This window comes from Capsicum annuum, chromosome 8 (assembly GCF_002878395.1).
Source record: "Capsicum annuum cultivar UCD-10X-F1 chromosome 8, UCD10Xv1.1, whole genome shotgun sequence".
In the NCBI taxonomy this organism is placed as follows: Eukaryota; Viridiplantae; Streptophyta; class Magnoliopsida; order Solanales; family Solanaceae; genus Capsicum; species Capsicum annuum.
The window spans coordinates 155,064,680-155,079,771 of NC_061118.1; the positions used below are offsets into that span (position 1 = coordinate 155,064,680).

The 15,092-nt window shown below is 31.9% G+C and overlaps 1 protein-coding gene across 1 annotated transcript; it reads left to right on the forward strand.

Moving 5' to 3' along the window:
* Window positions 1-2,918: 2,918 nt before the first annotated feature.
* On the forward strand, window positions 2,919-10,139 carry LOC107839675 (the record flags this gene model as incomplete). The annotated part of the gene is given in 6 exon segments (XM_016683264.2): window positions 2,919-3,171; window positions 4,683-4,851; window positions 4,953-5,017; window positions 5,118-6,857; window positions 7,199-7,355; window positions 9,047-10,139. Coding segments are annotated over 5 exon segments (2,733 nt in total). The 3' UTR covers window positions 9,715-10,139.
* Window positions 10,140-15,092: the final 4,953 nt, after the last annotated feature.

The following is a 15,092-nucleotide window of genomic DNA, read 5'->3' on the forward strand; positions in this document are numbered from 1 at the left end:
AGATGAGGCTGCGGTGATGTGGGGAAGGGACTGGGGGTGGGGTGGGGTGGGGAGGGGCTGGAAGAGGCTGGGTGGGGTGGGGACGGGCAGGGGTGGGGTGAAGGAGGGCTGGACGGGTGTTGGGGTGTGGGGTGGGACGGGGCTTGGTGGGCTGAGGGTAGGGTGGGACGGGGCTTGGTGGGCTGTGGGGGTAGGGACGGGCTGGGGAGGGAAAAAATATATTTTTAAAAAAATTTAAAAATTATTTTAAAATTAAAAAGATGTAGGGGGAAAATGACCCCTTTTTTTTAAAGAAAATAATATTTTTTTTTTTATGTTTTTAATTATTTTAATATAAAATTGATCAAAAATTGACCCCCACTCGCACCCAGGCGAGTGACTACACTCTCTTTGTCCTAGTCATCATTTCAATGCCACATAGGCAAGGTCAAAGGTCAAAGGGTGCAAAATATTGTTTTTCAATGGATTCAAGGATCCAGATGACAAACATGCAAGGAGAAGTGTCCAACTTACAAAACCGACATAGTACAAGGATCCAGAAGATCATTTTGCCTTAATATTACTATCTATTTAAGGCTTTTACACATTACTTGAAACAATTTGTGTCTTAAATCTGGGTGTCGTTTGGTTTGAAAATGATTATCCCGGGATAACTAATACCGGGATTAGTTATTTCGGAATTATCCAGGATAACTTGGGATAAGTTATCCCGGAATTAAGGGGAAAATGGTGGGATAAATTATCCCGAGTTGAATTAATTCCTCCAACCAAATAAAGGAAAATGTGTTCTTTTATTTTATCTTGAAATAATTAATTATCTCAAGATAACCATTTTCAAACCAAACGACGAGTATTTGTCGCAACTACTATTTTGCTTTCCACAAATATGTCACTTAATTAAAACTCCACTAATTGATACATTAAGTGCCAATTCTAGAGAGAGAAAAAAAGGAAGAAGAAGAAGAAAGATAGGATATGGGTCAAAATTTCCCTCATATTATCAGAAATTGAGCTCGGTAAATGGGTTAAATGTGGTATAAATAACATAAATATTAATCTTTTTGGAGGAAATTACACCCTTTTCTACTTTTTTAATTACTTTACTCTCTCTATTAATATACATAACATAGCCCACATATACATAATATTCTGAGTATATGTTGAAATTTTTGTAATATATTTAGGGAGTTGAGATTTTTTGTAATATTGAAACATAAGTTGTGTATTTATATAATTTTTAGTTAAATTAGTCCTTACACTATCCAAAATTAAACTTTTTTAAATGTAACAATAACATAATGACAATTTAGAACTATAGTTGAAAAAAATTGAGATCAAAGTAGTCTTCTTCATCTTTTTTTTTTTTTTTTTTTTGAGGAGGGAGGTAGGTTGACTCGAAGTCCAAAAAATTTGAAGCTTTGTTACATTAATAGGATATAAATTCAAAATGATCTATTATCAATAAGAATATAAATAAATCAAATTAAATAATTTCAAATAATACAAGATAGATTTGTACCTCTCCCTGCAAAAGTAATTACTAATAAGTTCTTATTCTTCTGAAACATCAAACATTTAACAAATTCACATGACAAAATATTTAATAAAGGACCTCAAGGAATACTATTTGAAAATTGAAAGTAACTCCACCAATATTCTATTAAATAATATATTAATATTAGAAAATAGTACTACATGGCAATTAGGTTAGAAAAGTCAAATTGAATGAAAGCAAATACGTTGGAGTTATTGAAGTCATATTTTCTTTTAGATATTGTATCCTCTCAAAAACAGAAAAAGGTTACTCCCAATGCTCATCTTTTGTTTCACCTTGTTGGCTCCAAGTCCAACAAACCATAAAAACAATTTAACAAATACTCCCTTTTCCCCTCTCTCTAATAAAATGAAAGATAATTAAAATAACCCCACTAGGAAAATGGAGTATAAAGGAGAAGAAAATAATAATAAGACAACTCTTTTTATATTGCATTAGTTGATTCGATTTTTAGTTCAATACTTTTGAATGACCTAGTTTACCAAATAGTCAGTATTGTATACATTTTATATATTTAAGTATGATATATATGTAATATGCATAATTAATGTATAAATATTGTATATGCTAACCCTATTAATAGATAAATTTAAGGGTAAACAACATGAATCCCGAACAATTTAGAGTTTAATTACAGAAAATTTTGACGTTTTGCATAATTACTGAAAATTTCAATTTCAGATTTGTCGAGATACATAATTAACTCTCAATACATCCAATGGAGATATATTTTTCCTTTATAAAGATATATAACTAGTTCCCGATATATTTTTTCAATTTTGGATCTGTCGAGATACACAATTAGCTTCCATAATTAGTTGAAATTTTTGTAATTATATTGCAAGGATATGTATTTATATAAATATGATAAGTTAAGATGCATGCTACGTTAAATTATCTGTTTTCATTTACTCTGACTCAAATTCTATTCACAAGATTCTTAAAGCTATATGCATGGAAGGTTTGTTTCTCCATATGTATATAAATTAATCTAATCAACAACGCAAAAGCTTTGTTCAATTTAGACCTTATAAATGTAGTAATATACTTAATTACTATTTCAAATTTTTTTCACTTAAAAAATAATGTTTATGTTCTTATTAAAAATTTATTATATTGGAGCTTGATTGTTGCTCAAAGCTAAAAGAAGTTTGATCTTTAAAATAAAATAAAAAAATAAAATAATTTTCACCCCAATTATGAGATTAAAAAAGAGGTGAAATAATTGAATTGGAGTCGTCAAAAAAGAGAAATTGTAATTTTTGAATATTCCGTACATGTAACGGTGAGGGACTTTGTCTCTTCCCTGTCACATTTTATTCGCAGTTTTCTTTAAACTCTTCACTCTCTCTCTCTCTCTCTCTCTCTCTCTCTCTCTCCATTCCCTTTAATTTCAAATCCACTCCCCTCTCTCTCTCTCTCACACAAACACACACAGTAGCACTTTGCATTTTCCTCTCTCATTTGTTACTGTTACCCCGCTTCCCCTTCACTCTTTCTCCTACATCCTCCATCAGTTTCTTTTTATTTATTATTTGAATAAACCCTAGACCACCACACTTCAGATCTTACTTTCTGAATCTTCTTTGATGGTGTACAGAATGTAAGGTTCATTGGTGAGTTTTTTCAAGATACAAATTGCCCTTGTTAATGTTTGTGCTCTAATTTTATTTGAATTGATCTTGTTTGTGTCCAGCTCGAGATTTGAGTGTGTTTAACAAAATGCTTTTTGCGTATTTGGGCTTAATGTTGTGGGATCTTCTAGAAGCTTCCATTTGCTGAAATGATTTAATGCTGGTTAGCTTTTGCAAAAAATTGCATCTTTTAGCTGGTTTCTTTGAAATGCTGTGTGTGTGTTTGGTATGAAGGATAATGGTTTTTGTACTGTGAAATCATAATCCATATTCAGCATTTTGATTCCTTGTGTTGTGGAAATTTTTTTTCCTCCAGAAAAGAGGAAATGACTTCCACCACTATTAGTTAATAAACTCTTAGGGATTGTTTGGTATATCTGTACTGAGCTGGGGGTCTATCGGAAACAGCCTCTCTACTTCATCTGAGGTAGTGGTATGGTCTGCATACACACTACCCTTCCCAGACCCCACTATGTGGGAATACACTGAGTATGTTGTTGTTGTTGGATTGTATGGTATGAGGCATAAGGGATAATAATCCCAGGATAAAATGTTGTGGTTAGAGGTATTATTTAGTCTTAGAATTATTTATCCTACCATTTATGCTATAATAACGGGATACATTATATATGTGGTGGGGTAACTCTTTCATGGGATAACTTTGTTTATCCTATTGCCCATACTAAATGTCCCCTTAGAGGTTTTTTTGGTTTGATGGGACAACACTGTTCTGATGGTGGTATAGAATTTGGTATTACTTGCATAGTGTTGACCAATACATGTATAAATTATACGAGAATTTGTGTGTTAATTTACATGGGATTTAATGTGGAAAAATAATAGTACATGTTATTAGTAATACATGGATAAGAGTATTTGATGGTAAAAATGTCCTTAAAAGTAGACAGTTCCTACATAACGATCCCTGTTTATTGTTCAGTATTATTATTCATCGCATGGTCATTCCTGCTTTATTATCTCTTGATAATTGAGAAATCATCAAGGGCCAGTGGCGCACAGTTCGAATCTTGATTGATAAGGGTTCGCTCTTCTATCCTTTTCCACTTGAATACCAGGCTTTTGCCTATGGTAAGGTTCCAGCCCGTAAACACGCGTCCAACCCGCACATTATGTGTTGCACTATTGACACTAGACTAAAGCATTGGATATCGATTCCAACATTATTATTTATCGCGTAAACAAGCATCTGACATAGTTCATGTCTAACTAAACCATAAACCAAACAACATCTCATATCGTTTAACTACAACAGTTATCAACATTTAGACACGGATGTCAACTTTTAGTACTCCCAAAGTACAACGATACTATAAGTGTACCCTTTTTTCACCGTATACAATTTGTTCTCCATTCTAAACACACTCTTAAATGGAAGTTGTGCGAAGTCTTTGTTTCGTCTGATTACTTGTTTCTTCGTTCTTTGTAGCATATCTGGGTCCTGATGCTTAAAAATTTTCCATTCTTGAGAGCAGATGTGTTTTGTCTGATTTTGTTTGCTGATACATCTACATGGAGTACTTGGCTACTTAAGTGAGGAAATGGAGGTTGAAAAGCGAAGTTCGAAGGGAGGTTTTCTTCAGCTATTTGATTGGAATAGCAAATCCCGGAAGAAACTTTTCTCTAACAAGTCTGAACTACCTGGTAACTCCTTTTCTCCTTTCCTGTTGGCAGTTGAAGGCCACTTTTCTTGTGATTGATGCTTATTGATGAATATTTTGCTATCCCATATTCCTGTATTGTAGCTGTAGAAAACTCTAAACATGGGAAAGAAAGTGCCAATGGATCAGCCAATTTAAGACTTCAGCAGGTAACTTCTTTTTACATTGCGCTGCTTTCTCCTGTCAAATAATGCAAGATATATCTTTTGGTTTGTCTTTGTGATAAATCTTCTGTACATGTTATTGAAGGCTCATGGCTATGGTCCTGGTTCCAACTCCAAGCAGAACTATGATTTCTGTAGTGCTTCATCTGTAGCCGAGGATGAAGGTTATAGTCAAAAAGCACCTGGGGTTGTTGCACGTCTCATGGGATTGGATTCGTTGCCAACTTCAAAAGAGTCTGATCCCTACTTTAACTCATCTGATTGTCACTCGTTCAGAGATTCTCCATATCTTAGTTTTATAGCTGATTTTCCGAATGAACATCATATGATAGTCGATGGTAATATGCGAAATAAACTGGATGGATTTAAGAGAAACCCTGTTGAAATAAGGCTGCAGAAGGTGCAGAGCTGTCCCATTGAGAGGTTTCAAAGTGAGGTATTGCCTCCAAAATCAGCTAAGCCTATTCCAGTTATGCAACACAGATTGTTATCTCCTATCAAGAGTCCTGGGTTCATCCCTCCTAAGAATGCAGCTTACATAATAGAGGCAGCTGCCAAAATATATGAGCAAAGTCCTCGACCTGCAACCAGAGAGAAGGTGCAATCTTCTGGGTCTTCCTCTGTCCCTTTAAGAATACGGGACTTACGAGATAAAATGGAGGCTGCTCAGAGGCAGTCTAGGATTTATGAAGCATCACATAGGCCAACGGAACAAAATTCTGTAAAAAACGTCAGAAGACAACCCTCCGAAAGAGGTCAGATTCAATCAGATAGTACACGTCAATTCAGGGCTTCTGAGGTATCAAGAAGAGATGTATCCCAAAGTAAGGGGAAGGAGAAGTCAGTTTCACTAGCAGTTCAGGCAAAGACCAATATTCAGAAAAGAGAGGGGAGGGCATCTACTGCTAGTAAGAACCCATTGAACCAGAAAGAACAGAATGAGTCCAAGTCTGGTAGGAGGCGGCCAAATGTAAAAACTGCGGAGAGGAAAAATTCACTGAACCAGCCAACTGATGTGCTCAGGCAGAACAACCAGAAGCAGAACGCTGCATCTAATAAAGATGGAGAGAGTTCGAAAACTTCAGCTCCCTACCACAAAGAGAAAAAAATATCGTCTACTGGTAACATGTCTAGGTCAACCAAGACTGTAAGTAGAATTGTTGTAAATACCACAACTGCTACAGGAACTGCAAGTGTTGTAGGAACTGATGTTGGAAAGGACCTTTCATCGTCTAGGGATTCCGGACTGAGGTCCTTCAATGGAAAGAAACAGCTAGTCAATGGAGATGTTGGCTCTGATGGATGTGGTGTGGACAATATAATAAAGAGTAAGGACGAGAGGTCTATAAAATGTAATTTAACTGTTGAAGGATGCTCCACTTGGGATACAGCTGACAGGAAAAATGGGAGTGATGTAGTGTCATTTACTTTTACCTCACCCATCAAAAAACCAATGCCGAGCTCCACTTCATCAAGACATGTTTTGGAAAGGAAAAATTCTCTGTCTGTCTTTCCAGGTTCTGATGATGATCAGTCTGATTCAAGAACATCAACGATATCTTCTTTAGGTCCGAATGCAGTTGGTGGTGATGATTTAGGTATGCTCTTAGAACAAAAGCTTAAAGAATTAACTTCTAAAGTTGGACCATCTTCTGAAGATCTCATCAAAAAAGGGACGGCCTCTATATCTGCCAGTACTTTTGAAGATAGTGTGTCCATATCACATGGGAAGAGACTTCAAGTTGATTTGCTTCATGAAAAAGCAGGTGACTATGGTCACTCTTCTGTTGATGACCTCCGGCTTACTGCAACTCAGATACGGCAGGTATTTATGAAATCCCCTTACCTTCAAAGTGCCATTTTTATGACTAACACACCAACCCACCCCCAAACAAATCCCGGATAAAAAAGAGGAACAGGTAAAGCAATGAGAAATCTGAATGTAGATGATGATCATATGCATAAGGAACTCTTTGACATGTGGTTGGAGCTATTAATTGGTTTTGAACCTTGACAGATTTTTTGCATTGAAAGTACTGCTATGGCACACCACATCTTTGTCAGTGTATGATGTTCCTCAATGAAAAGAAATAGAAGATTTCAAAGGCATGTATCATTTAGGAGATTACATATAAATCAGGCTAATCTTATATGCATCAATTTCAGGGTCAAATAAAGGTAGAAAATTCTAAAACTGCCTGCAGCTTTACGTGTGAAAGAGAATTTAGTTTACCATGTTCTAGTCTGGCTTCAAGTTTGGAACCTTCTACATCAGGAGGCAGCTGCAACTCCTTGGATAGCTACAGAAGTCTAACTACTGATGGTAATAATCTGATCTTTAGTTTTCCCTCCTATTAAGATTGTGATGATTCATTTGTTGAAGGATTGGATTGTTGTAGTCATGTATATTATGGGCCTAGCTGAAAGCATTTATCATTTGTCCCTCAAAACTTTTGGTGGTACTTCTCACTCTTGTGTCCAATATATTTCCCTCAATATATGTGCATGAAAGTGAAAAAAAAGAGCCCAAATTAATGATCAAAAGAGCAAGGAAGCCCATTTGATAATTTTGCTGAATTTAAGAAAGGATTTATCATATAAAAGTGTATGTGCACAGAATGGGCACTTTGCTTTAACTTCTAAACTATAATACGTCAAGACCATAATCCATATTTTTTAAGGCAAAATTTTTAATTCTGTATGTTGGTTTGACTTTCTATATTAAGGCATTCCGAGTTATATTTTAATCTTTTTCTTTATGGGTTAGAATTATATTTTAATCTAAAAATTAGAAACTTTGCGACTTAAGTTAAATGCCCCAAGCTTGATAGATGGATAAAAATGGGAAAGAGGAAAAACATTTTGGGAAACAACAGTAGGGATAAAGTAACATTTATTAGAGTGATAATGTGGGATAAGATAATTTTATATTTTTTTTCTCATTCCATCTTGTGTTTGATAATCACATGATCGGGCAAATGTTGCAAAAAGTTCTCTTTTTCCGTAGATAAAAATTTATCTTACTGCTCTTCAGGTGGGATCACTTGTCCTATTTCTTTAATGAACATTGCCTAGTTAAATGGAAAAGAATCTGGGGCTGGCTGAATACATGATTTGCACCACTAGCTATATTCAACTATTTTCTCTACTCTGTGATTTGAAGCTCCTATTCTGATCCCTGCAGTTTTAGAGTCGAAAGATTAAAACCAAGATAGATGAATGCGAAAGTGGAAACTGAATACATTCAAATCATGAAAAAACTAAAGGTCTTAGATGTTGGAAGTTTGGAATTACCTTGGGTTATGTAGTATTTATGGGTTCAAGCTCTCACTCTTAACTTTTGTTTGGATATTTCCTAACGTAAAAGTACAGCTTTCTTCTGTACTTGAAAGAGGCTGGTTTAGTTGTGGAAAAGTTTCCTTACTCAAGAATTAGCATTTTATTTAGCAATTTCCTTGAGTAGTACGCATTTTCTGATTCTTCTGGCTCTACCTTGTTCCCTTCCTCTGTATGTAGACCTTATGAGTTCTGTTAGGTGTGCACTGTTTTGTTAAATTTCTACACGCATGTTGACTACATCATTGTAAGAGTGGAGTTATCCAGATCAAAATGACTTAATTTTGTAAATATTTTTTTGATCAGTGATTCTGTAAATATACATTAGTCATGATTCTCTAATTTGGTTACATAGCATTTTCTCCAACAAATTAATTATATGAATAAGGTAGTTTATCTTGTAGATATTTGAAGAATAGAAGGCATTTCATAAGGTTTAATTGAAAATCATAAGAGTGCAAAGGGCGCACTTTAACCTCAAAACTTATTCTGTTATTCATTAAAATGAGTTATATTCTTTTTTGCAAGATCAGTAAAGTAATTGTTTTTGGACTCTAAAGATGTTGTCGAGTCATTTCATTGGGGCAAGAACTGAATGTTGTCCATTATCAGCATATTTCCATTCCCCTCCTGAAAAAAATATCAATTAAATCCTGACTGATGAAACTTATGATTCAGGGAGCAAGTATCATCTTTCTGATGGATCTCAGGAAATGATGAATTGGAAAACCTGCATGAGGACCCATTTGGTGGAAGGTGATGCAGAGTTATTGGATTCAGCCTCTTCCTTTTCTCTTGCTGACGCAGGTGGAAAATATTCAACTACTACATTGATTTCCACAAATTTTGATGAATTACCTTTCTGGGAGTTTAGATATATTAGAGATATAATTAGAAGTTCAGACTTGGTGTCGGAAGATTTTGTGCTGGGTGAGGCTCAGAGTATTATTGCTCTCGATCTCTTTGACCAGCTGGAGAATCAGAAGACTCGAACTAATAAAAATGCAGAAGAGCAGTTGAAGATTAGGAGAAGAGTTTTGTTTGATTCGGTGGTTGAATGTCTGGAATTCAGATGTAAACAAAGTTCTGGTGGAAGTTTTGAAGCTTGGGCGAAGTGGACAGTGTTGGTGCAAAGGAAGGAATGGTTGGCAGAAGAAGTGTATAGAGAGATTGCTGGCTGGACAAGCATGGAAGAGTTGATGGTGGATGAGGTTGTTGACAAAGATATGAGCACACAACATGGGAAGTGGACCGATTTTAGCTTTGAAGCCTTCGAAGAGGGTGTTGACATTGAGCAGGGGATCCTTTCATCTCTTGTCGATGAACTGATCCACGACCTAATGTGAATGAGTCCTCTTCTGGCTTTAACCAACATAAAGTTTTTTACTTTAGCTTTGCTACTTTACGGCTTCCTTGTGCATTTTCCTTTTCCTCATGAAAGGTGGAAATCTTAATTCAATTAAGAGATCAGTGTCTCAAGCGATTGTTCATGTTTATGTTCTTAGATAGGATCAAGGTTTCCATCATAGGAGGGTACATTATCCTTTGAACGCGAATGAGAAGCTTTTCTGCCTAATTTTTCAGTGATTTTGAGTGTGTGATATTGATAGGTGATGCCAGTATTAGTAGCATTTTGTGGGCTTGATCTCAAAGTCAGCTCTAAGCCTCTAATGGCCTCTCTTTTCCTCTGTAAGCACAGAGACGTACTGCTGGGAGGTAATCTTTTTGTAGCTCTTCAAAAGATTAAATTAATTCATTAGAGTTCTTTTCATTATCGAAATTGTATGATTTTTAGCACAGGGATGGGATTCATGGCCAGTTAGTGTCACTTATTTGTAGTGTTTATTGGTCCGCCAGATTTTAACAGCTACAACATTTATTGATAGTCAAATATGTAGATCAATGGGTGATTATTAGTCGAGAACCTCTAGTTTTACTTTCTAATTTGCATAGTTATGTTACTACACTCCGTAGAGATTTAGCAATTTTCTTTCATTACATGTTTTTCAAGTGTTTGTATCATATCTTTTTATCCACTCCATAAAAGCTGACGATTTGAATACTGTTTATTTAATTTTATCTCCGATATATGCACATTTAATTTCCAAAAGAAGACAGACAGACATGATCATGAAGTTCATAATGGTAGGTGTAACTGGGAACTAACAAATTCTGCAATGACAAAGAAAGGTGGTCCTACTGGGAACAGCCGTCCACTTTGGCCGCCGGCGAACCTCTGACTGAGTAACGTGCAACACCCCACACATGTACAATCTCATCTTCTATTACACTGACGGGTCGTTTGGTTGGAAAAAAATAATCCCAAAATAATTAATCGTTATTCCACCATGTACTATAGTGTAAATGGAGGGATAAACGATCCGGGTACTAATTAATACCTCAAATCAAACATAAAATAAAATAGTTTTTCATTTTATCTCGAAACTATTTATCCTTTATACAAAACACCAAACGAGTCTTCTGAAATTTTTGTCAAAAAGCCCAACCTCTATATTTTGATCTAAAATTCTAAAAATTGAGTAACCTATCCGTCTTAATTTATGTGATATCATTTGACTTACGCAAAAATAAATTTTTTAAAGGTGTTATCCTTTTATTTACAAGAATCTTGTCTTAACATGTTTTTCATCTCTTTAAACTAGTTAATAAGAATATATATTAAGTACTCATTATCTAATGAGTTCTAATATTTATATGTGGTTGTTTTTATTTTATGTAAATAATTTATGTTGATTAAGCTTCTCAAAATTATTTGGACCTAGGTCTCCTAGTTCAAATGTCATAAAACTATCTTGTACTAGTCAAAGTATAAAGTGTGTTGTCTATTGATAACTAGTATTAGTTTCTGCATATGGGGATAATATTTAAATAAAAGTAATCATTAAATAAAGATAGATTAAAAAATAATTTAGATTTATAAATTTATCAAATAGTAAACTATAAAAAATATTTTATTGACCAATAGATAAGCTAACATAAATAAATGAAATGTAAGTTAAAATCTCCAATCAATTATAGTTTCTTAAATAGTTCATAACAAATAATTCATAATAAATTACTTCAAAAGAAAAAAAAAGTAGATAAAATTAATTTGAATTTGTTAAAAATATTTACCTATATACGAATATTGAAAGGAGATCAAGTATAAAGAAAAAATATTATCGTTCTAGTTATACCATTTATAACATTCACATTCAAATCAAAATAGGATCATAAAATACTAAATATAAAAAAGAGATAAAATTTATCTTCCATTAATACTAAAAGTTTCTCATCTCAATTAAAATATTTCTTTTCCAATTATGTCTCTTGATTGTAGTTGATTACCATGTCATATTGAGTTACTCAATATGTCTTTTCATGTATGTCAAGTAATTGCACAGCTACTATTACATACTTTTTTTAAACATACGAAGGCTATGAAATAAATAAATAAATAATCAACAAAACATAAATTAATTAACTACTAATCTTAATATGAAATAATTGAACAATTATTTATTTTTACCACAATATGAAATGTGAGATAATATTAAATAAATAAATAATAAATAAAAACATAGAATAATATGACATAATTAACTACTAATCTTAATAAGAAATAATTGAACAATCATAATGGCTTTCATCCGCCAAAAATAAAATTTAATTATTTTTTACCCACAATATGAAATGATATTAAATGAAATAGTATGAAATCATAATAGCTTCCACACAATAGAAATAAATATTAGTTATATTTTACCAAAATATGAAATAAGAAATAATATTAAATATTTAAATAATCAATAAAATAGCTTTTTGTTATAAAATGATAGTTTTTTTGTTGTAAGAATTCAAGAGGATAGTTCTCAAGATGCCACTTGACTTAAATTTAGGCTAGACTATACAACTTTATCATGTATATAGATGTGTATATAAATATTTCACCAATATATATATATATATATATATATATATACACACACATACACACGTATTCACAACCTCATTTGAAATCAAATAGGAAAATTCATCTTTTCTCAAAACGTCACTCAATAATTGGCAATTATGTTAGGTTTTTGTATCTTAATTTCTTTCAAAAGCTATATAGAAAAATAAAGTAGTATCAGTTAAGTTTAATGAATAATCATACCAATAATAGAAATTTCAAAAATGTAAACAAAATCGAAGTAATGAAAAATGCATGAAAGAGAATACAACTATTAATTGAAAGATAAAAAAAAAATAGCAAGACTAAATAAGAAAATAAAATCAGTTGGGTTCATAATTTAGAAATCATCAACTACTCAGAAATAAATTAAAAAACAAAAGACATATCCTCAAGCAATTAGTATCAACTTTTTTTTTTACAAATTACAGAAGAAACTATATTACAATAATTAAATTATTATATAATAAGATAGTGGGTATGTGAGCGAATAATATTCAAAGAAAAGTTCAAAACTAATTCTCTATCGAACCGTATGTGTACACAACAATGATCTTTTCTTTCTTCTGCGGAAATATACTAAGAGTTGAATAAAACCTCCACCTTAGTCGAGCGAGTTCTTATTTCTATGCTTTCCTCTTCAGATAATCTCATAGATTGATATTGTGGAGTTAGAATTCACATATATATAGTATTTTACATAGAAATTTTTATATAGAAATGACTCTTAATTACAATATTATTTTACCATATATGTTGCTTGACTGCTAATCAATTAATAACTTTCATATAATTAAAATATGAAATAAATTTTTCATATTAATATTTACTTAAAAATCTAAACAAAGTAAAAATAAATAAATTGATCAAATAATTTGGTCACGTAAAAGGCTGTGATTTAAATGACTAAGTTTGTTTACTTGTGAAAAAAAGTTCCCAAATGGAAGAGAATTAATTGAGATTATAATCTGTAAGTAATTTACCATTTTGAGCAATAAATTAGTAATAAATTATTTAGGTAGAATTAGCAAAAATAGTTCTAGCTAAAAATGAAAATAATCGATATTGATTGAAATTTACTATAAATCGTTTGCTTTTATATTTTTTTTAAATTCATTAATATGGCAAAAAAGAGATTTTATGTCATGTAAATTACTTTTTTATGGTAATGTTATACATAATATAGTAAATGTTTTATAGAATAACCTAACATGTTGAAAAAAGTCTATCTATAAAGGGAAATTAATAAGAATTACTAATTTTATTAGCAATTTATTAGCAATTTATAATTCTTAACCTACAATTTATAAGAATTAATATATATATATATATATATATATATATATATATGAAATAGTTAACTACTATTCTTAATATGAAATAGTTGAACAATCATAATAGGTTTCATCTAATAGAAATGAATGTTGATTGATTTTTACCATATTACCACAATATGAAATAACATTAAACGAAATAATATTAAATCACAATAGTTTTCCTCTAATAGAAATGAATCTTAATTGTTTTTACCACAATATGAAATAATATTTAATATTTAAAGAATCAACAAAATAGCTATTTGTTATGAAATGATAGTTTTTTGTTATAAGAATTCAAATAGTTAGTTCTCAAGATGACACTCGTCTTAACTAATACTAATAATTATGTTAAATATGCATTTTCTTTTATAATTATATGATTTGTTTTACAAAATTAGTTAGAATCAATTATGATTAGAATATATGATGAAAATATATTACTTTTTCATATAAAATTATTGTCTCATGAGTACTTGTATTACAATTTAGTAGCACTTACCATAGCCACATATGTTAGTGATTGGTAGTGTAAAGATTTGATTTAATATATATACGGTTCACTTACCATAACCATCTACTTTTCATCCATGGGAGTAAGAAAATCTACAATTCACTTATCATATTGTATGATCTTCTTAAATTACTTGATTGATTGGAATATATATTTGAAAATTGGAATACAAATTGTGGAATTAGGAGTATCGTTTGATTGCAATATATATTCTCAAAACTATTTATCCTTTATACCAAACACCAAACGAGTCTCCTGAAAAAAACAACCAATGACTTCTGTCAAAAAGCCCAACCTCTATATTTTGATCTAAAATTCTAAAAATTAAGTAACCTATCCGTCCTGATTTATGTGATATCATTTGACTTACACAAAAATAAATTTTTTAAAGGTGTTATCCTTTTATTTACAAGAATCTTGTCTTAACATGTGTTGCATCTCTCTTTAAACTAGTCAGTAAGAATATATATTAAGTACTCATTATCTATTGAGTTCTAATATTTATATGTGGTTATTTTAATTTTATGTAAATAATTTATGTTGATTAAGCTTCTCAAAATAATTTGGACCTAGGTCTCCTAGTTGAAATGTCATACTAGTCAAAGTATAAGATGTGTTGTTTATTGATAATGACTAATTAGGAATGACTCATCTCATTTTTATCTCTTGTCCATTTAGCATAAATCCACCAAGTAGATGGATGAAGTAGAAATATGAACATAAAACATACTGTTAAACTACCCCCACCGCCCAACTCTGGTGGGACTCCTCTCTTAATGCCATTTCATTCTTCTACATGTCATACATTTCTGCTCTCTTTTAATTTATGTATTGTAATGATTTTTGTATTCAATACTCAATTGTATGATTATTCTAGATTTGCATCGTGTAAAATTTGTTAATGGAAAACTAGTTTCTACAAGATTGTTTTTTTTGTCATTT